The sequence below is a fragment of the Cylas formicarius genome, unplaced genomic scaffold, assembly GCF_029955315.1.
Source record: "Cylas formicarius isolate icCylForm1 unplaced genomic scaffold, icCylForm1.1 PGA_scaffold_5__7_contigs__length_24384050, whole genome shotgun sequence".
Classification (NCBI taxonomy): Eukaryota; Metazoa; Arthropoda; class Insecta; order Coleoptera; family Brentidae; genus Cylas; species Cylas formicarius.
This window is the reverse complement of record NW_026844341.1, coordinates 22,162,246-22,186,599: the sequence shown is the minus strand read 5'-3', so window position 1 is coordinate 22,186,599 and position 24,354 is coordinate 22,162,246. Positions and strand designations below refer to the sequence as shown.

The following is a 24,354-nucleotide window of genomic DNA, read 5'->3' as shown; positions in this document are numbered from 1 at the left end:
TATATTCCGGGATATCATCCGTTCGCTTGTTGAACTCCGACTTGAATCCTGCAGACGTTTCGCCAAAATCTCACTTGGCATCTTCAATGCTCGCGCTCCGAAAACACTTCGAACACTCACTCAGTATTCGAAGTGTTTTCGGAGCGCGAGCATTGAAGATGCCAAGTGAGATTTTGGCGAAACGTCTGCACAACCTCGATCATAATGTTATGATATTGTCGGATTTTCGGGTTATGTAGCGGTGATGGCCAGCATGAGTCGGAAAGAGAGGCAAATTTGAGTAGATTTCAACTAAAGATTGGAGAATAAACATACATGGTAACGTAACTATTTTCAATTTTTTGAATATTCGGCGGCAATGGCTGGACGGCGGAACACCCCCAAGAACCCGAAGATAATAGTAGCCCATATGATAAGACACTGTGAACCAATGCAAAATAAATTATACGGAGAGTGCTTTGCGAGATGGAACGTCGCAGTTGTCTCAGGACAAAAACCTGAGAAGACATTTACCACAGGTAGTCTATATGAGACGACCGGGTTAAAAACGTACCTGGGTACCAAAATTGAGCAAGAGCCCGCGACGGCCAGGCGTTAAATAAATAATCATTTATTGACCACTCATAAATACAAAAACGTCTTTTTGAAGTCAGGAAGAGTACACCTATATATATATATATATATATATATATATATATATATATATATATATATATATATATATATATATATATATATATATATATATATATATATATATATATATATATATATATATATATATATATATATATATATATATATATATATATATATATATATATATATATATATATATATTATATACTATATTCCGGGATATCATCCGTTCGCTTGTTGAACTCCGACATGAATCCTGCAGACGTTTCGCCAAAATCTCACTTGGCATCTTCAATGCTCGCGCTCCGAAAACGCTTCGAACACTCACTCAGTATTCGAAGTGTTTTCGGTGCGCGAGCATTGAAGATGCCAAGTGAGATTTTGGCGAAACGTCTGCACAACCTCGATCATAATGTTATGATATTGTCGGCTTTTCGGGTTATGTAGCGGTGATGGCCAGCATGAGTCGGAAAGAGAGGCAAATTTGAGTAGATTTCAACTAAAGATTGGAGAATAAACATACATGGTAACGTAACTATTTTTAATTTTTTGAATATTCGGCGGCAATGGCTGGACGGCGGAACACCCCCAAGAACCCGAACATAATAGTAGCCCATATGATAAGACGCTGTGAACCAATGCAAAATAAACTATACGGAGAGTGCTTTGCGAGATGGGACGTCACAGTTGTCTCAGGACAAAAACCTGAAAAGACATTTACCGCACAGGTAGTCTATATGAGACGACCGCGTAAAAAACGTACCTGGGTAGGTCCAAGGACCGGTCAAAGTTTTTACTTCTTCTATTGGTTAGTTGCGAGGTGTGTTCAAAAAGTAAGGTCATTTTTGAAATGTTATGTTGGTACACATTAAAAGGACTTGTTGGAAATAGAAATAAACAAGCAGACTTTACCAATATTGATTTTGGACATTACAATGACAAAGAAGAAGAAAACATGAATAACTTTTATGCCGATAGCTTAAATGAAATAGCAGAGAGTATAGAAAAGAAGCAATGGCACTCTAAGTGTGACATGGTCAGCTGTAGCTTGTCTTGCTTTAAAAAAATAACGATATCGGAGAATCGAAATAGAAGTACAAGTGACTTTGTTCTAAATAATAAGCTCGTCAAGGATTTATTTTATGTAATAGGTTATCCGTTGTTATATTTGGTGAATGCGTCTTTAAGTGCCGGAAAAATCCCTGATAAACTAAAAACAAGCATCATAGTGCCCATGCCTAAAGTGTCAAAACCGAAAACACCTGGTGATTTTCGACCAATTAATTTGCTGCCTGTAGCGGATTAAATCCTGGAAATGATAGTGTGTGGGCAGTTGAGGGACTACCTGGAGCGGAACTGCCTACTCTACAGTGGACAGTCTGGTTTCAGCAGCAAACACTCGTGCGAATCTGCGTTGCAATATATATGTGCATTGTGGCCGCAAGATATGAATGAATCAAAACTAATTCTGAGTGTTTTTGTAGATTTTAAACGTGCATTTGAGACTAATGACAGGGACATTCTTATTACAAAATTAGGTTTATATGGTATTACAGACTCTGCACTAGAATGGATAAAGAACTTTTAATGTGATAGATCTCACCAGACTAAAATTAATTATAATGTTTCTAGTTATAGGGATAGCAGATGGGGGGTGCCGCAGGAAATCGTGTTTTTTAACTTATTTGCTGATGACGCGCTTATTTCAGTCTCTGGAAACGATTGCAAAGAAGTAGCTACCAAACTGAACACCCAAATGCAGTATTTCTACGAATGGCTGTGTCAAAATAAACTGAAATTAAGTAGCCCCAAAACCAAGTGTATGCTTATCGGTTCTAAGGTTAACTGTCAAAAATTATTTCGGGGTATTCTGTGGATATACAGGGTAATAAAATTGAGTTTGCTTCCGAAATTAAATATTTAGGGGTGATCTTGGATCCACAATTATGCTTTAGTATCATGTTGAATATCTATGCAAAAAAATTGGTAAGAAAATAGGGTTCTTTAACCGTGTATCGCGGTTTTTATCGCAGTGGACTAGGATATTAGTGTATAATAGTATAATTTTGCCTTATTTTTCATATGTTTGTTCGTTGCTTACATCTTGTACAAAAGAAGATTTAAATAAGTTATAGTTACAACAAAATAGGGTTCATCCTGAACTGTGATAGATATACTCCTATAAAGAGTATGTTAGACCAGCTAAATTGGCTAAATATCGGGCAGTTCATTAGAAGAGCAAGTTTAATGTTGGTTTATGGAATTGCGCGCGATCACCAACCAGGCTATCTTAAATTATGGTTGGAAAAAAGATCAAACTTTTATCAATATAATATACGTTCCAATCAGCACTTCAATGTTTCTATGATAAAAACAACAAATTTACAGAAAACTCTATTCTACGATGGTGTTTGTAATTTTAATGAACTGCCGGATAATATTAAGGGCGCGCCTTACCCAAGAGTGTTCAAGAAGAGACTTACTTACTTTGTTTATGCAAATTTTACTTGCCTATGTAAATAGCCAAGCGCTAAATAAATAAATAAATAATAAAAATAAAAATAATAAATTTCCCTAACATATCATCACACTATCAGCCAATGTGCACCTTTACATCTTTCTGGTGAGACAGAAGCGTCAGACGTGTTTTGTGTACTAGGCGATTTTCTGCTGTCAAAAAAATTGAACATGGAATATACATAAAATTTTGTGTAAAAAATGGAATACAGCGCTGGAAAATACTTGAAATGTTGAGCAAAAACAAAAAGTTTATAAGTGGTACAAGCTGTTCCAAGATGGCCGAGAAGATACCGATAATGATCCTCGCTCTGGACGTTTCAGTACGTCAATAAGTGAAGACCGAGTTGAAGAACTGAAACAAATGGTGTTGAAAAATCTTCGAATCACTACTAGAGAAGTGACTGAAGTCGTCGGCATATCTATTGGCTCGTGGCATGCAATTTTTTCTGAAATTTTTGGCATAGAACGTGTAGCGGCTAAATTTGTTCCGAAACTTTTTAATATTGGACAAAAGCACCGTCGAAGGAGAATCGCTCAAGAGCTGTTAGACGACGTCAATGATGATCCTGATATGCTGAAACTGGTAACCAATCATGGGCATATGGGGATGACGTTGAAACCAATGCCCAGTCGTCGCAGTGGCAGAACTCAGAATCACCAAGACCAAGAAAAGCACGTCAAGTTCGATCAAATGTCAAGGTTTTGCTTGCTTTTCTTTGATTATAGTAATTTAGTACATTAAGAATTCTTACCACAAGGTTGTACGGTCAATAAAGAGAAATAAACAACTCATAATGCACCTGCTCACGCATCGTTGCTCGTGGCTAACTTTTTGGCCAAAAACAAAATCACATTCTCGCTTCAGCCACCATATTCACCGGATGAAAAGAAGATGGTCTGGAACAATTGAGGAGATACAGAAAAAATAGCTGAAAAAACTCAAGGCTATACCAGAAAGTGCTTACCAGAAGTGCTTCGAGGATGGCTCAAATACATATATTATATCTAGGTTGGGGGGTGGGGGGGTTACTTTGAAACGGACAACATTCATTCTTATGAATAAATAAATACTTTTTCATAAAACTTAAAAGACACCTTACTTTTTGAACACACCCCGTATCCACAATAGATGTTTCACGTGTCTGCCAATATAGGGGAACTATCGAAACTAGCTGGCGACTGAGAAAATATCATTTTATAGTTCTCTAAGTAACATACATGACATTCAGCTTTTATACTATAACTAAGGTACAAATAAAATTAACCCTACTTTAAGGGTGTCTTTCAGGGAATTGCAACTGTATTAAGTGCCTGACGACTGCTGAGATTGTCACTAATAAAATATATGAAAAATAAGTTTTATACTATACTAAAGTTAAGACACCACAATTTACATTTACCACCTGCAAAAACCACCGCTACCCAAGTTTCATAGCCCGGGAACTTTCTTACCTCTATAGGGCACGTACACAGAAAAACTTGAGTGTATTATTTAACTAAGGCCTGGCCGTAGCGAGCTGTCTAGACTAAAATATCAGACGAGAGAAAATTTAATTAAAATCGCAATCGTCGCGTCGATTTGAACCCAATTTCCTCCCGTATACCGGAGAGCTTAAAATTCCGGGAGAAGAAATTTCGATTTTCCGGGAGCCGGAAAACTTTTGCCGCGTATTAAAAAATGGGAATTTCCAAGCCGACGACGGTTTGATAGATGCGATCGGATAACCGGTTCTCCGACGAACCGTTAATGCCCAAATGTATCTTATCCGGGTGATACGCGGTGGAGGGGGGGATGAAATATCCGCCTGTTCATCCCCCACTGATTTGTTTACGTGGTTGTCGATTAAGCGGAGTATCTCGGAAATCGTATACGGCTTCGATTGTTTCAAAACGCAGGAGCGGGTTATGGGCGACATTCTTCATATAAAGCAGTGCCGTACAGCACACTCGACCTTATAAGATTTATTTCGAAAGTATGCACCATTTTACAAAGTTTTATATAATATAGCAATGTAAGCTAGAAAATAGAGATAAATTAACCATAACTGAAGTCAACGTTTGACAGTATGCAAGCTGCACCCTAAACTTTTGAAAAGCGCCGCAAATTTTATGTTCAAACTCATTAAAAAGCTCTGAATTTCTAGTAAAAAAGCAACACTTTTTTATCTAGATATTTTTACGGCGCCTATTTGAGCCAGAAAGGGAGGTTTTAGGTTGATATCTGCAGGTTTCATGGTGTTTTGGTAACAATTTGGAGCAGAAAACCCGTTTTTGACTGTAACCTGTTCGATATCAAGAAGAAAAACCAACCATTCGTCCCAGAAATAGGGGTTTCAAGTTCATATCGGCAGGTTTATTGTAGATTTCTATACAATAAGTGGGGAAAAAACCGATATTGACTAGAACGTAATCGAAATGGACAAGGATGAGTAACTATCTGAGCCAGAAAATGTAAAGCATTTTTGCCTGTAATGTATTGAAAATCAAGAAGAAAAACTAACCATTTGTCCAAGTGGGGTTTTAAGTTCATATATGCGCAGGTTTAATATAGGTTTCGATACAATAAGTGGCTACAAAAACCGGCTAGAACCTAATCAAAATCGACAAAGACAGGCAACTAATTGAGCCAGAAAGTAAGATTTTTTAATAACAATAACCAACCATTTGTCCCAGAAAGAGGGGTTATAAGTTCACATCTGAAAGTTAAATATTGATTTCGTTATAATAAATTGCCAAAAAGCTGATTTTCATTGGAATCTGCATGATACCATGAAGAACTATCAATTATTTATCCCAGAAAGATTGGGTTTAAGTTCATATCTGCAGGTTTACTGTAGACTTCTTCACATGAACTGGGGAAAAAGTCGATATTGACTAGAATATAATCGAAATGGACAAGGGAAGGCAACTATATGAGCCAGAAAGCGTGGTTTTAGGGTGCTATCTGCAGGTTTGATGCTGTTCTCGTAACAATATGGGGTCAAAAAGCAGTTTTTACCTGTTTGAAACCAAGAAGAGAAACTAACAATCTGTCCCAGAAAATGAAGTTTTAACTTCATATCTGCGCAGGTTTAATATAGATTTCGGTAGAATAATTGGCGATTTTGATTTTGACAAAGACAGCAACTCTTTGAGTCAGAATTTAAGGTCTTGGGCTGCTATCTGCAGTTTTGGTACTGTGTTCGTAACAATATGAGGTCGAAAAGCACTGCCTGTAATCTGTTTAAAACTAAGCAGAAAAACCAATAGTTTGTTCCAGAAAGAGGGGTGTTCAGTTCATATCTGTAGGTTTAATATAGATTTCGGAATTGCCAAAAAACTTATTTTGACTGGAATCTGCTTGAAACCAACAAGAAGTGGGGATTTAAGTTCACATTTTCAGGTTCATTGTAGATTTCTTTACAACGAGTGAGGAACAATGTTACAATATACAGTCGGAGGCAGATCAGTCTTAATCTAAATATATATATTCCTGCAGTAAGAAGATTTATGCATAAATCGTTAGTCACTTACTCTCCTGGAATGCCTAATATTCATTACATGCATAGAATGAATAGTTCAGGTTTCAAAGCGAATGACAGTCTGACATTGACTATTCCAACATTACGGCAGACGTAACGAATTGATTTACATCATTAATAAACAACCAGAGTTAGATTATCGGTTTTTATTATATATCATCCCTTAGATAAAGAGCTACGTAACTGACCGACGAACGATTTCCCTTTCGGCTAACTAATGACAAACAATAAGGAAGACTAATGGACGTTCGAGCGGCGATGACGTCTCATTTTCCGAAATGTATGCGAAAATATGTGCGGACCTATAATAAAGTAGAAGATCCCATCGATCCCGTAATGGAGGATGCGTGTTAAATTCCCATGAAGGGGGCGAAATCTTCCGCGTCCCCAATAACGACCTATTATGATTCCGGGATTATTGGGTTTATTTGCGTGGCACCTAATGATCCGATTGTCGTCAGCAGGACTATTATTGTATTACGGTAATTACCGTAATGAGACGATTAATTTAGATGACCGGGCAGGCGACACGCGTCCGTCAACGGTCGGAGATGAAAATTCTTCGATTTGGATTTCTTTTGGATGAAAATACCACAGGTTGTGCATTTTTTTTTTTAATTCGAATTTATTATTTTTTTGAAAAAAAAAACTACAAGTAGCAGGGTATCAATGAATTCCAAGTTTCGGATTTCGAAAACGTATACAAAAAAAAAGATTTGATTGATTGATTCATTCAATTGTAATGTAAACAGCTATCTCAATTCTTAATATTAGTGCAGTATAATTTCTCAAAATTCACTAATCCACAATCCATCTAAAACACAGTTAATTCATTGAGGTAGTATTTTGTTTTTGATGGTTTTTCTAACGCGTCTTTGAAAATAAAAATAAGCTTCAAAACCGCCACTAATTGTTTCCCAATTTCCTACGATTTATCAGGCTTCAAAAAATATCAATTCTTGTCCCCTTTTTGACACTGCAATGGTCAGATCTCATAATACTCAATCAGTGGCTTTAAGGCACCCCTACAGACTCTGACTGCCACGATATCGTTTATCTTTGTCCCGCAGATCAGTTTCTAATAACGCTGTCACATTGTTCTTTTTATTTTTACTCTTAATAACTTTAATTTGTTCTATATTACTATTACATTTATCTATTATACTAGGTTTAATTATAACTTCCGATTTACTTTTCAATTTAAAGGAAAATAGGGGCACCCGTTCGTGCTGCTTGGTCTGGAGAAGCCCTTTGCAAAGCTTTTGGGGAAATGGATAAAGGCCAAGTCGGTGTAAATGAAATATCTCGTCGTTATGGTAATCCATCTCGAACTTTGAGGAGGCGATATGCTAAAAAAAGCTGTGAAAAACTTACTTTGGGTAAGTAACAGAGGAATAAATTGCCCTAATCAAATTCAATTTCGGCACCGTCTTCTTAGTTTGTTTTTTCATATTTGTCCTTTTTGAATCCTCAGTTTTTTTTCTGTACCTATAAATTTCTTCTTTTTCAGGAAAACGTCCCACACTGGACTTTGACAACGAGAAACGTCTCGTGGCGCACATGCAAAAATTAGAAAAGGCAGGATTTCCCACAACACGACAGGATGTAAGAAGACTCGGTTTTGAATTTGCCGAGAAACTGGGTTTGAAAAATTCTTTTAACAAAGAGACACGTATGGCTGGTCAGCACTGGCTCAAATCATTTCTTGAACGACACCCAGAACTCAGCATTCGCCAGGCAGAAGGTTTGTCTATTGCAAGGGCTCAAGGATTAAATCAAAATGTTTGAATTGTTGCTAAAAGTACTAACTGAAAATGATTTGATCGATAAACCTGATCAACAAAAAGAAAAGACCGAGGTTTAGCTCTGAATGTGAACAAGAGTTCAGATTCTGACCAGACTAAATCTGATAAAGAAAATACTCAATGCAGAGAATGTTTCGATGACTATGCAAGTACCAAGTCCACGGCGGACTGGATTCAGTGCCTGATGTGTGAACTCTGTTTACACGAAGATTGCGCTCTATATGGTGATTACTGTAATAGATTTGGACACAAGAAGAAGCTTGCAGCTCTAAAAGCTAACCTGGCCAAAGTGAATTCAAAGAATAAGTAACCTGGATAAAGTAAACAGTATCTCTATATTTGTTGATTGTTTGAAAATTTCGATTACTGTTAGTTTTTTTTTAAGAAAGAAGCTTTGTTTTTTTCCAAAGAAGTCCTAAGGGACGGATTTGTTTCAAGTTTTATTACTCCTAAATTTAGTTCGGTAAAGTTTTAAATAATTTTTAATAGACGTTGTTAAGTTGCTACCCAAAGAATGATTGAAAGACTGAGCCATTTGTTCCTACGAAAGTGCCATTTACTTTAGTTTTACGGTATATTTGGATAAGAAAACCTTATAATATATTATTGCAACTAAGAAAGCAAATAAAAATTTTATTTAATTTTCTACGAATTTTTTTCTTTATTACGGAGGCATCTATCCGATTGTAGGGCGTCTATACTCATGTCGAAATTTTGCCATGGACAACTGCCCCATACAGTAGGCGTCTATCCTCAAACAATAAGTTTTTTTAGAGCCGAATATCTACAAATCTACGGTATGCATTGAAGTATAAGGGCTATAGTTGTTACAAATAGTTAACTCACTCGAATAGTGCTTTAAAAAAAAAGTTATAGTCAGCTTACAAAAAGTGGGGCATCTATCCCACTTTTGCCCCACATGGAAAACTTATAAGCGACTATTTTGCGGATTCATCGTAGGGGCCAAAATTTAATTCCCTCTTACATTTTCAGTTCTCTTGTGCATCCAAATGCATACAAATAAATTGACCAAAAAACTATCGTCGCCTTGTATTTTATCTCCTTAGTTAACTAAGTTGTCTCCGTCGCTGGTTTCAGTCGCTTCGACCCACTCGTCCTGATTTCCAATTTGCTACGTACTGAGCTTATTTCCCAGAACATAAATCGCACGCGCACCACTTTCCCCGAACGGTCGTTTCCCCCCCGGGGGACGTAAGCGGCGTTTCATACACGTAAGAGTTTCGCATTGTTTCAAGCTACACGGCAAAATGGGGTATTGCGAATCGCGATACACCGAGAATGAACGAGGATAATTTTTAAACGCAACATGACATATTATGTCCATTAGAATGGTCGCCCTATATATATATATATATATATATATATATATATATATATATATATATATATATATATATATATATATATATATATATATATATATATATATATATATATATATATAACCCCATATTTGATAAAAATTTCTGGGCTGAGCTGTTAATTAAAAAATATATATTTCAAGCAAAACAATGGCCGTTTGCAGTAGGTGGGTTTCGAACCTACGCTGCCATGGAGAATCTGATTTCTAGACAGACGCCTTAACCGAGAGACCAAGGCTAAATCTGTTTGAAAGTCGAACTATTTCTGGTGATGTGCCATTTTAAATATAAGGGCATTATATTGTTATAAATTTATGCACTCAATCAACATAATTGACAAAATTTTCTTGGCTGAGCTGCTAATTACAAAAATTATATTTCAAGCAAAACAATGGTCGTTTGCAGCAGGTAGGTTTCGAAACTACGCTGCCATGGAGAATCTGATTTCTAGTCAGACGCCTTAACCGTCAGACCAGGGCTAAATTTGTTTGAAAGTAGAACTATTTCTGGTGATGTGCCATTTGAAATATAAGGGCATTACATTGTTATAAATTTATGCACTCAATCCCGATAATTGACAAAATTTTCTAGGCTGAGCTGCTAATTACAAAAATTATATTTCAAGCAAAACAATGGTCGTTTGCAGCAGGTAGGTTTCGAAACTACGCTGCCATGGAGAATCTGATTTCTAGTCAGACGCCTTAACCGACAGACCAGGGGTAAATCTGTTTGGAAGTAGAACTATTTCTGGTGATGTGCCATTTGAAATATAAGGGCATTACATTGTTATAAATTTATGCACTCAATCCCAGTAATTGCCAAAGTTTTCTTGGCTGAGCTGCTAATTACAAAAATTATATTTCAAGCAAAACAATGGTCGTTTGCAGTAGGTAGGTTTCGAACCTATGCAGAAAAAGAATCTGATTTCTAGTCAGACGCCTTAACCGACAGACCAAAGCAAAATTTTTTTGACAGTCGAACTATTTCTGGTGATGTGCCAAGCGTTGAAATATAAGGCCATTATATTTTTTTAAATTTATGTAGTCAATCCCCATATTTGAGAAAAATTTCTTGGCTGAGCTGTTAATTAAAAATTATATATTTCAAGCAAAACAATGGCCGTTTGCAGTAGGTGGGTTTCGAACCTACGCTGCCATAGAGAATCTGATTTCAAGTCAGACGCCTTAACCGACAGACCAAGGCTAAATCTGTTTGAAAGTCGAACTATTTCTGGTGATATGCCATACGTTGAAATATAAGTAAATTATATTTTTATAAATTTATGTACTCAATCCCCATATTTAAGAAAAATTTCTGTTCTGAGCTGTTAATTAAAAATTATATATTTCAATCAAAACAATGGCCGTTTGCAGTAGGTGGGTTTCGAACCTACGCTGCCATAGAGAATCTGATTTCAAGTCAGACGCCTTAACCGACAGACCAAGGCTAAATCTGTTTGAAAGTAGAACTATTTCTGGTGATGTGGCATTTGAAATATAAGGGCATTTTATTGTTATAAATTTATGCACTCGATCCCGATAATTGACAAAATTTTCTAGGCTGAGCTGCTAATTACAAAAATTATATTTCAAACAAAACCATGGTCGTTTGCAGCAGGTAGGTTTCGAACCTACGCTGCCATAGAGAATCTGATTTCAAGTCAGACGCCTTAACCCACAGACCACTGCTTAATCTGTTTGAAAGTATATATATATATATATATATATATATATATATATATATATATATATATATATATATATATATATATATATATATATATATATATATATATATATATATATATATATATATATATACATATATTTGATAAGGGTTTAAGTATTGTTCTTTGCGGTGCACAATTAATATGAACCTGATCTAAACCTGTAACTGAAACTTAGGAGACCCTGTATAAGTTGTTGGTTAAAAAAATAATTGCATTGATATTAGTTCACAATTACGCGCATTAGGCAAAAATGGTGAAATATAGCCAAAAAAGAAGTTTAAATAAAATAATTATCCTGTATATTTGATTATGAACTTATGGCGCATGGCGCAACAGCTAAATGTCATTCCATCCATATCGTTGCGACATTGGGAATATTTTATTGTTTAATATTAAATATAAAATAGCAACTAACCAATATGCAAACTGTGACCACTGAAATTTAAAAAGGTTAATTTATTAGCGTATTTTTGATTTCGTCGTTCTGTTTTTCTAGTGTTTAGTGGCTTTAGGTCCGATTTCTTTCATCTTAATAGGGGTAGGCTAGGTTCCTTTCGCGACTACATCCATTTCTTTTAACAAACAGCAGCTATTCAACACATAAAGTCTTTGCCAAATTTTAAAAGTACAATAGTTCTCTTTTGTTGCCAATTTTAACAATTAGGCATTGAATTGTAATATTTGTAATAAGGAAAACTCCTATAAAGCATGGCACACCGTTGTTAAACCACTGTTAAAAATTCCCTCTTACATATGGACCTCAATCCTAAATAATAATCACCCGCGAATCGAAAAGTGTGTATCGGTGAGTGTGTCAGTAGTCAACCCCTTACAACAATGAGAGAAATGGTCATACTTCCATAAGCCACAAGTAGAACGCACGCATTTGTTTTAACGTTTTGAAAGCACAAGGCTATAAGGATTAAAATTGCACAGACAAGATTTGATCAATTGTTTCCTTTATTTTGACATTTAACTTATACATAAGCCCGGTAAGCAACATGCATTTCGTAAATGGTATTTCTGCATGTATTATAAGCCACAAATTGCTGTTAAAAATGGATGAATTTTTAATATTTAATGTTTCTAGTAAACCATTCGATTTTTTATTGAGTTATTGATATTTTCATGATAAACTTGCAAATCTAACGCACGTTGAAAAAGTATAGTATGCAACACGTTCGTTCATTAAACACTCGCTCCGCTCGTTTCAAATAACACTGGTCTGCAAAAATATTTTTTTTCTCTCCTTGAATTCATCTTATTTTATGCTCTGATATACAAATAAGTATATTTCTTTCATCAAAAAACAATATTATTCAAGTATAAATTATTATAAGGAAAAAAATGTGGCGGTTTATATATTTAATTTAATTATATTGACAAAACTCGATTGAAATTGTAGATCTGAAATATTTTTATTTTCAGCCTCCTCATTAACTGGTGGAACTGGATGTGGAGTGTCTTTAACACGAGGAATTGATCTCTTTGCAGATAGGACGTTCGGATAAACAATCTTATCTCTATTTTTTTTCGAGAATCCGCGTGTAGATGTCATGCAGAAATAACAATCACTCTCATGATTTTGAGGCTCACTCCAAATCATTGGCGTTGCAAACGGCATGGATTTGTGACTTTCTTCAAACCAACCTCTCAACGTTCTTGAGCAGCTATTGCAGCATAGTTTTGGCAACCAACTTTTATCTTGCTCATCATAGCTTATAAGCTGTTTTAACCAGATCGGTCATGACATGTCGCTATGTTTTTAGTATGTATTCCCCACAAATGTAGCAAAAACAATCTGAGGAATTTTTACAAGTCCGTGGCATTTTGTAACCTAAAATCACATAAAATTAATTTTAAAACATCTTTCAAACTTCTATTTTATATTTATTGGCTCTGCTTAAAAAAAAAACTCAAACTACACATCAAATAATTAAATCCAATGTAGAGAGCATGAACTTTATGCAAAACCTACCAAAATATTTGATATAAAAGGTAAACAATTAAACGACAAGTTTACACTGAACTGTTGTAGTGTCACAATGAATACTGGGCATGCGCGTATTTACTACCATAAAAATCACCTTCGGCACTTCCCTCCTTTCTCTTACAACTCTCTGAAACTCATTTTGTATGTATATTTACTTTTTGTAACGTTGACGAATAAAAAAATTGAAAAAAAAAACACCAAAATTTTGAAATATAAAAAAAATCATATCGAAAAATCTAGACGTGATAGGAAAAATCGGCCAACGGGGATAGATTCAAAACGTTTGAATCATTATATTTATCATAACATTTTTTAAAGGAAGATTTCATTGCCAACCAGTGTAAACTCGAGAGTCAAATGCCGTTTACCGCACTTGTTGCATAATATATAAGGTTGTTCGGAAAGTCATTTCGTTTTTTCCCGTCAGAGGAATTAATTACGTTTTTTCGAAACCAACTTCACACTTAAGCCGCATAACCATTATATGTCTTGAGAGCTGATATTGCAAGGCTTGTGTGTGAAAAAGTTCTATTAATTCTACGCAGTACTTTTTGGTTGGTGCCCTTTTAAATATGGAGAGCAATAAGCAGCATTTTCGTCATATTTTACTTTTTTACTTCAGAAAAGGTAAAAATGCTGTCCAAGCGAGAAAAAAATTGACGGATGTGTATGGAGAAGGTGTGTTAACAGTACGCCAGTGCCAGAACTGGTTTGCAAAATTTCGATCCGGCAATTTTGATGTCGAAGATGCACCACGGTCTGGAAGGCCGGTCGAAGCTGACAAAGATGCGATAAAGGCATTAGTTGATGCAAATCGGCGAATAACCACACGAGAGATCGGTGAGAGATTAAATTTGTCGAATTCGACTGTTTATGGTCATTTGAAAGGCATGGGCTTAACCTCGAAGCTCGATGTGTGGGTGCCCCATGTCCTTACGGAGCGAAATTTCTGTCGTCGCGTTGACGTGTGTGATTCGCTCCTCAAACGTCAAGAAAATGATCCATTTTTGAAGCGGATTATTACTGGGAACGAAAAATGGGTTGTATACAACAATGTTAAACGCAAGAGGTCATGGAGCGGAAAAGATGAACCCGCTCAAAGCGCGTCTAAAGCCAACATTCACCAAAAAAAGGTGATGCTCTCCGTTTGGTGGGATGTCAAAGGAATCGTTTTTTTGAGCTTTTGCCGGACAATACAACGATTAATTCAGAAGTCTATTGTCATCAACTGGGCAAATTGAATGATTCACTTAAAGAGAAGAGGCCCGAATTAATCAACACTAAGGGTGTAGTGTTCCACCAGGATAATGCGAGACCTCACACAAGTTTGGTCACTCGCCAAAAGCTTTTATAGCTTGAATGGGACGTACTGCAACATCCACCATATTCTCCAGATGTGGCGCCTTCCGACTACTATTTGTTCCGGTCCCTGCAAAATTTTTTGGATGGCAAAACCTTTACCTCAAATGAAGATGTCAAAAACCACCTGAACCAGTTTTTTGCCAGCAAGGAACAAAACTTTTATGAGAGGGGAATTATGTTACTGCCAGAAAGATGGCAAAAGGTGTCGGACCAGAATGGCCAATATATAATTTAATAAAATATTAATTCATTATACGAAAACTGTCTTTCATGTTCCCCAAAAAAAACGAAATGACTTTCCAAACAACCCAATACTATTGTTTGTATAGTGACTTGAAAAGTCTACCAAACGTGTTGCATACTATACGTTTTCTATAATCGTTAGTTTTCGGGTACATTTTTGCAAAACAACACGAATACCTTCAATGGCACAGTGGTCAATTCTCAAACCCGGAAATGTCCGAAGCGGCTCGGATCTGTGGCAAGGTGACGCTTCCCATATGCTAGATCGCTGGTTACATAATTATACAGAGTATTTTACAGAACGGAGTAGAAAAAATTTGATGTATTTGGGAAAAACCTTATTTTGCAGACATTCGTTAAAAAACCAAATGTTTTGGGAACATATTCGAATATAGTAAAAAAAGCGTATAAAAATTTAGGTTTTATATTAAGAGTTAGCAAGGAATTTCAGGATCACAAATCGCTTATTATTCTATACAATTCCTACGTTCGATCTCACCTTGACTATGGCGGTGTGATATCGAGTCCTCAGGATCATAAATATATAGACAGAATCGAGAGAATACAAAAAAAGTTTGTTTTCCATTTAAATTTTAGATTTAACCGTAACTTACTAACTCATTCGTATGAAGCTAGTCTTAATTTCTACCATATACTGAAGTTATCTGTTAGAAGAATTATCTGCAGTGCTATATTTTTGCATAATATTATTAATAGTAGGATTGACTGTCCTTTACTGTTGGAAAAACTATCCTTCAATGCCAAGAACTCCTTCATTATTTTACGTGCCTAGATTTAATACAAACTTAGGTAACAATTCCCCAATATCTCTTTTACATAGACATTACAATAATTATTTTTCGCACATTGACATCTTTGCGTTATCACTTAATTCGTTTCGAAATCAGGCAATTAGGGTTTTTCTATAAATTTATTTTAATTTTTGATTTGTTTTCCATATTTTTTCACATTTGTTTTTTGTAATTCACGCACTTAATATACAGTGTTAGTTTTGGTTTAGTTTGGTAAGTTTGATTGTTTTTTTTTTATCTTCTGCTTATCGTAGATATAGGTAGGTACTTACTTATAAGTTTTACTTTGTTAATTAAATAATGGTATAATTGTTACTGTGTCCTTGTAAATTGTGAAGTTAGTTCTTCATGTTAGGGCACCTTTGTAATAAATAAATAAATAAATAAAAAAAACGTAGAAGTAATTTCAAATACCAAATAGCCAAGAAACCACTTTCAGCTTCTTTAAAAAATTGAACTGAGGTGGCTTTTACTTGATGAAAATCCATTTATCAAAATAAATAAGAACTAAAAGTTCAGATTTTCACGAAATTATATATTATGACATGACAATTGTTTCGACAACACCGTGTCTTTATCAAACATTTGAAAATACCTGCCGATTTAATCTCTCAATAAATTATAAAAAAAATGCATGTAGCACTTGACGTGTCTTTATGTCCGCAAATTAATAATGAAGAATTTGACAGTTTTAAATGCAACGGTTGTTCTGGCTGTCAAACATGCGTCCTAAAAATGTCTTTCTTATTGCGCTCTCGCCGTAAACCAACGAAAGGGGGATAATTTTTCAAGTAACCCCTCACTCCCGGGCGCCGTATATATACCCATTAAACTAACCCGAACTGTCATTAATAGCGTAAATTAGCAAAACCACACTTTACGGCACAATGGAACCCCCGAGCTCCGCTTTTTCCCCGACAACAATGTCGGATGCGTTACCTCACAGAAATTAAGGGGCCATTGTTCCCCCACTGAAGATTCTATCAAGATTTTCTCGCACGTCATCGCGGATGCCGCGGGTAGAGATAACGTTGTCTGACGGGGCCCCGAAAAGGGCACCCGGAGCCCTAATTTACTCATTAAACAATGCGGACACCTAATCGAAAATAACTTGCGTTTTCATTGTTAACGCGATGTTTCAATTTTGCCTCACCACTTCGCCGTGCCGGCGCTCCAGGCCTTTGCGGAATATAATTTTAATTTTTGGACAAAATTAATAATGATAAAAATAAACAGCCTTTATCTATCGTCCTCCTGCTGACCACTATGGAGCTTACGCAAAGTCAATGCAGTTTTATTGTGCATACACCCTGTATAAAGCGTCTTTCACGTATCGCCGAACTTCAAAGTCACGCCAAACTTTGATGAATATAAAAGCTTGTATAAATGATAGCGGGTACCCTGTATAATAGATGAAACCTGAAACTCTTTCTCTCTCTCTCGACCCAATTTACGATACTGCTTAAACCAAATTGCAGTTTATCATTTACGGCTAACAATCTACACACGGAAACAGCAATATTCACGAAGTTTTTGATTTTTTGCCGATAATCGACACACCTTGCAGATAATTGAAAAAATTCGGAAACGGAGGTTCCTAGTCCAAGAATTTTTCGAATCGTTTCAGAGAAAATAATTTTTTACTAAAACTATGCAGTACGCCCTAATAGTAATGACGTCATCGCGTCTAGGGTGAGCCCGAGGAATGGTGATTGTCACATCGATTTTTTCAAATATCTTGAATATATCGAAAATTTCCTCTGGGAGAGGACAATTTTCAGAGTCTTTTAGATGTTTGTTCATAATAGAAAAACCCTGTATATACTTCATGAAATGAATGTTATAGCACTGGGTCTTCCGCGTCTGTTGGTTAAATAATTTTGCCGATTTGGAAAAAAAGGATTTGTTTCTGGAAACCAACCTAACCCAAAAATAAATTTCAAAATTTTTTAAAAAACACTTCTTCATACTTAACAATTTAAATGTGGGTGTGGACTTCTACCTTTTTGCTAAATTTGAAGTCGATAGCTGCCAATTTGAGACACGTTTTACATTTCTTAATATATCTTGAACACCTTGTACAGTGGGCGAAAACCTTAAATACAAAAGTTTTATCTATCCGCGAGGGTTGAAGCACAGCCTTCTAGTTATGGTCAATTATCTTTATAAGCAGAACCCAATTTTCAGTTTTTGTTTTGAAATTATTTTGTTTCCGAGACCCTGCAAATGCGGTTTTTAAATTATTAAAAATACTTCCCGGCCCCCTCAGCCCCCCACATCGATAGCTACGAAGTTCGGATATTTATCGTGTTTCATAACAATGCATGAAAAACAAACAAAAATAAAAAAAAACGTGAATACCCAAGTGTGATCAAAGTTTTTTTTATCAACTTATGTGTCTCGTGAACTGTTTAAGAGGAGTCAAATTTGAGCCCACTAGATCAAGCCGTTCGGAAGTTATTCGCTACTGAAAACGGAGAACAGAGAACGAAGGATGACGCTGATCATTTCTGTACCAATGCTGGGAATATCATCGGTAAGATTCGTCAATTATGAAACGGTACCAAGATTCGCAATTCGCTAAATAAAATCGTTATTATTCATAGCGGCATATTAAATTAAATATATACAAAAATCTGCTTTCAATAAAAGAAGTTTCAAACTGAATCCAAATCACAGAAATGAATCTGGTCGCCCAGCACTAATATCTAAGGTGTGAGTGGGAAATATTTTAGTGCGGGCGCGTGCTACTGCAGTGACGTCACCTGTGCCGCTAGTCACACTTTTCGTGGGTTGCCCTCGCAGACTTTTGATGATGTTATTTTTATTATGTTGATGTTATTTTAAAACATTTTATATGAAAAATTACCATGAAAGAAAAAATGGAAGTCGGATTAAATTTTTAAGATCCTACAAGCAAAAAAAAGCAGGTCCTAACCTTCAATTTTGTTTTGTTTGTACTGAGACATGGATATGTGAAAATTGTACAAGAATTTCTAGTCCTCCTCCATAGAGAAGTGTATCAGTGACAAAGGAAGTTTCTTTTTTCGTTGAAACCTTTCACCAGCTCTCGGTTCAGATGGTCTCTGTATTTTAGACAGCAAACCAAAGAAACAAACAAACAAACAAAGGCGGTGAACACCTCGGGCTGGGTCAAAACTGGAAACAAGTACAAAACTCTTTCAGTCTCGACGGTGATGATTTTCAAGAATGTACTAGTTCACGTCGTACACTACATTGCTATAAACTTGGATCAGAAGTCCAAGACGTCTATTGGCGACATATCGAAACGGGGGTTATTTAACTCAAATCTTTTAATCTCAAAAACAGTGCCATGTGTTTCACATTTATCGACATATTTCAATTACAGCGGATTGAAATAACCGAAGAAACGTCACGGATACTAGAACCGACACTCCAGATTCCCAAAAGATGGCGGCGGACGTGACGGGTGTCTTCTCAAACCTGCGGACAAAACCGCTTTACAATGGAAGAAGACGCTCGTAATTAGAATACCGATAAAATTATTTTTCAATTGACGAACGCTGCGCACGTAACAGTCGAGGTTATGCAACCCGCTCAGGCACTTTCGTTCGATATCCTCCAAATGTTCTCTGTTTACTTGGACCCGGGGCGGCGGCGAGGGGGCCACGCCGGGGGGGGACACGTTATGGATTCTGTCATCCGCCCAGAATTTGGGGCGAATTTGACGGGTGGCTGCGAGGGATGCGGGTCCGCGGGGGCGGTAATCCGTTTCGGCTGTTGTGCTCCCGACGATAACCTAGAGGCGGGATTTATGGTGTCGAATCTCGAGAACCGTTAGGGGGGGGGGGGGGTAGATAAGATTTCTGGTTTGCTCGAATGAGAACAAATATACGTGTGAGCTCGCCTTGGCTCCCTTTTTGTTTTTAATTATTTACATAAGGAGCAGAAATTCTAGTCAAATACTGAAGATGTCAGGTTGGGACTTCCATGGTATTTCTTAAACGCGGATGTTGACAACATTCTCTTCTGCCCAGAAAGTGTAGAAATTTTGTGGAGGATGCTCAGAAATGGTTCAATATCTTTCAAAATATTCCTTTGCATAAAGAAACTTAATGAGGGTCCGCCTAAGCTTCATTCTGAAACTGGCCTAAAACTGTGCAAACGTTGTAGAGGAAGCTCCGATATGTTGTTTTGTATTTTTTTTATGAACCTAATTAAACTTATCCAGCTTCTACCTAGACTGCAGACTGAAGTATACGGATGATGCCAATAGGTTCTTTTTCTGGTCAAAGAATGTATAAAGAATGGATGCTTTTACGTTCTTCTAGGTAGGTCGAGTATCTGTTAGGAACCTAGTCAGTGTTTTCCTAAACTTCAAGTTGGCTTTAGTGACGCTTGACCCATCCTTACATATTTTTAAGTACTGAAGAAGTAGCAAACACATTAATAGACTTCCTCCCAACACCCTAGACATGAAAGTAAACACTGGCCTTTTGGAGTGACCTCATTCTTTCCTCAGCGACGTATTGGAATATTAATGTGGCGTAATATATTAATAATAATAATAATATTTATGATTTCGAAATTATAGTATGTACATGCCAAGTTATATAAAGCCTACAAAGCATACACAGAATAATGAGCCTTTGCGCCGCTTCTATCCTAAAGGAAGGTGCTGTTATAACAAAGAAATTCTACTATTCTCCAATCTGAGTTTTATACGTCCCATTAACTCCTCTCGCATGTTATCATTACAGAATAACAGGGCTACAGATTTGGATGGATTAATTTGAAGACTGTGTCCATCACAAATTTTTAAGAGATTGTCCAAGTCAGAGTTTAGAAGGTCGTTAACAGTATTAACCTGCGACTTGAAACAGGACGAGAATTTAGGAAGTTTAACGTGTATATATACTACAAGGGGGCCGAGGATGTCAATCAAAAATGACAATACTTGCGAGAAGGCAGCCTCATCGAAACCAATATGCCTTAATACAGATATTAAGATACCATGATGGATCATGTCAAAGGATTTAGTGTAATCGAGCATAACTAGAATCGTAGCACTATTCTCATCTCGTACTTTTACGACGTCATCCATAATATCACTCAAAGCCGTCACGCAGCTGTAACCTCTTCTAAGTCCAGACTGTCTATAAGGGACAATGATCGGTTGTTAGATATGGAACAAATTGAGATTATAGGACATTTAAGAGAACGTTTGTAAGCTTCCAGTTTTTGGGAAAATACGATTCTGGAACGCAGCAGTTAACTAAATAAGTGATATATGGAATTACAAAAGGGGCAGCAGAGAGTAATTAGAACATCTGCTCCAAATGCCTTAGCCTTAATATTCAGAATAATATTAGAAACAGTTTCCTCAGAAACATTTGCAAATGAAAAAGTCTTATCCAGGAAAGAATTACCCTTGCAATAGTACAACAGTTCGTAAATATTATTTTTGTGAAATATCTGTTCATTTGATTCAAGTTAAGTGAATATATTTACAATATCTTAGCGAGTTACCTTGTCACAGGCCACATTTTCCGCGGAATATCTCGCGAGAAAATACTTCTCCCTGCGGAGCTGCGTTTTCACGTCGGCCAGCGCGGATTTCACGCGATTTATACGTTTCGAGAGCCCGTCGCCGCGGTCATCAGTACACCCGTCCATGGTGGTGATTTTCTACAAGAATTTTGAGGCGCGACCGCGCGTCCGAATGAAATTGTCAAACGTCAAATTGATAATTATTATCCGTACTGTTCGACAAGAAATATCGTACTGACACTTAAAATAAACAAGGTCTACTAACTTGATATGATGATGTGACAATGCATTAAAGTATCGGTCTGTGTGCGTAGGTTTTCCGTAAACACAATAACCCAATGTTAGGTCTGATTTTCTATGGATAAGCATGTCTAGATTAGATTAGATTAGATTAACAGTTGGAAGAGCTAGCAGTCAGCCTGTCCGTCACTGCGACCCAGAGGATCTATTGTGACTCTCTCCATAGCTATAGAGCTTTATCCAGGTTCGTCTCTCTAACCAGACTCCACAACTTCGATAATGGCTCCCTCGTATAGCTCTCTGCCTCTGGTTTGGTATCGCCCAGCAGATGGAAACGCACTCTCGCTAGGCCTTCGCAGTGGCACAGTATGTGTGCGGCTGTTTCCTCCTCTTCGTGCCAGAATCTACATTCTGTGTTTTCTTCCACCTCCATCAGGCTTAGATGCCTCTTAAGCCTGCAGTGACCCGTCAGCAGACCTACCATTATTCTTACGGCTTCTCTATTGTACCTTAGTAGGTCCGCTGCAAAATTGGCCGATGGGCCCCTTAGGAATTCGTTGGCCTGTCTTTGCCCCGACATGTCCCTCTATCATCGTCGGGATTCTCGATCCATCCAATCCCTGATGGCTGTTTCTCCAACGGGTTTGCACACCCCACAAAAGGGTTCTGGTCCAATCAGGCGCATTGTGGCTGCGTCGTTTGCGCCTTCATTAGCTTTATGCCCTCCGTGCCCCGGTACCCATGATAGAGTAACTTTGTTCTGGCTTGCTATCTCGTTTAATGCCTTATGGCAGTCCAGAACTAACTTGGATGTTATTTTATTAGATTGCAGGATCTATATAATTATAATTGATTTGTTACGGATCTTCCTGGCTTTTATTTCTCTTGCACAGTGTTCTAGTGCAGTGATCTCTGCTTGGAACACTGTTGCTAGCTTACCCATTGGAATAGAGATTTTCTTTTTCGTCTTGGGTTCATATATTCCGGCTCCTACTCCTTCTTGAGTTTTTGAGCCATCCGCATACCAGGTTATTTCTGAATTGATTGGTGGCCCGTTTTCCCAGTCTTCTCTGGCAGTCTCAGCAGTCCTGTAGTGGTTATCGAATTAATACTTAAGTGTTGTGTTGTGTAAGAATTTTACAGTCATGAAGGGTGTAACCATTTGTAACCTTTTCCTGATATTCAGTTGTGTTCATGACCACCATAGCATTTCCTTTATCTGATGTTGGGATTAAGAGTTTAGAGGTTTTAGAGCAATGCGTTCAGGCTTTGAAATACTTGATTTAGGAGGTTTTGTTTTTTTAAGGATTTTTGCGGTTCCAAATAGAATTTCATTAGCTGCTTGAGATGGCAGATTTAGACTCGACATTTGAAATTATTTCCTCTTTTGGGATAATACGTGGGACAAGGACGAGCTTGTAATCTTTTGCACAAACTAATTTTCACCGTGTTTGGTAGTTGAGACGATTTTGATGGTTTCACTAGTGTTGACGGTAGTTTTTCAAATATCTGAATGTGGTTCTGGGTAGAATATAAACGAAGATTTTCAGCTTCGTCATGAATTGTGTTTGAAAGGGTGTCGAACTCGGATGGGGGCAATATGGAAGTGATTTCAAGATGCAGAGACAGAAGAGTTTTATTGATTTGGTCTATTTCTTTACGGATGCGATGAAATCTTTCTCGGTGTAAATAAAAACTAGATTTTCGAAGTATTTTGTAAGCGGATCAGGTTTTGACATGATGGGAACCGACGATTTTTATGTGAACAGTGAGTGAGTGAGTCAGCGTATTCAGTTTTTAAATAAATATAGTGAAAATTACACATCAAAATTAAGAAAAGTGGATACTTTCCAATGCAATGATTCAAAATCTAGGCAAGATGAGTCTGTAAAAAGTGTCAGGTATTCTTTGACAAGATGACTACTGAAACTCGAAACATACAGAAAAATTAATTAACTGGTGGAAGTCAGAACGACCAAAGCTTATATTAATAACGGCAGACGTTTTTATTAAATACACTCCTCAGTGGATAACAAAATCTTTACTATTACCCGGTCAGAGGTATATGTATTACGATCGCTATTTTACATAAATTTAACTCACTTATAATTAATTTTATCACTATTTGTATAAAATTAATACTTTTTTTGTACTTTATATACTAAAATTTATAAGATTAGTATATAGTAGATATATTGCGAAATAATCTGAAATCTTGGGGTATATTGCAAGTAACAAAAAACAATTCAAATCTGTATTTCAATGTTTTTTTATTTATTTAAGACAAAATTTGAAAGGTGTCGGAGTCATGTTTGTGATAGGCTAACTCTTCTTCATCATCCATTGAATCGGATAAAAAACCGTAAATTGTAAAATATAAATAATTAGTAAATTGATCCGAATATATTTGATAAAGAATTAATTTTTATCAACTTACCAGGGACATTGGTAATTAACAAAACATGGAAGTTGATCTCCATCGAACCATTTAAAGGCAAATGTGTTGTCCTCCTCAATCCAACCATACTACAGTGGGTCCAAGCTTCTTGTAAGCGTTTTTCCAAATAGTTGAAATG

At 36.6% G+C, this 24,354-nt stretch overlaps 2 protein-coding genes across 2 annotated transcripts in view; both read right to left on the bottom strand.

Moving 5' to 3' along the window:
* Positions 1–24,354, bottom strand: part of LOC132702584 (acetylcholine receptor subunit alpha-like) — a 115,420-nt gene that overhangs the window by 72,371 nt on the left and 18,695 nt on the right. The window lies entirely within an intron of this gene.
* Positions 19,317–21,715, bottom strand: LOC132702587 (uncharacterized). The gene is made up of 3 exons (XM_060671331.1): positions 21,518–21,715; positions 19,523–19,787; positions 19,317–19,471 (listed from the first exon to the last, which is right to left on the bottom strand). The coding sequence occupies exons 1-3, from the start codon at positions 21,662–21,664 to the stop codon at positions 19,410–19,412; spliced, it is 474 nt and encodes a 157-aa protein (XP_060527314.1). The 5' UTR covers positions 21,665–21,715; the 3' UTR covers positions 19,317–19,409.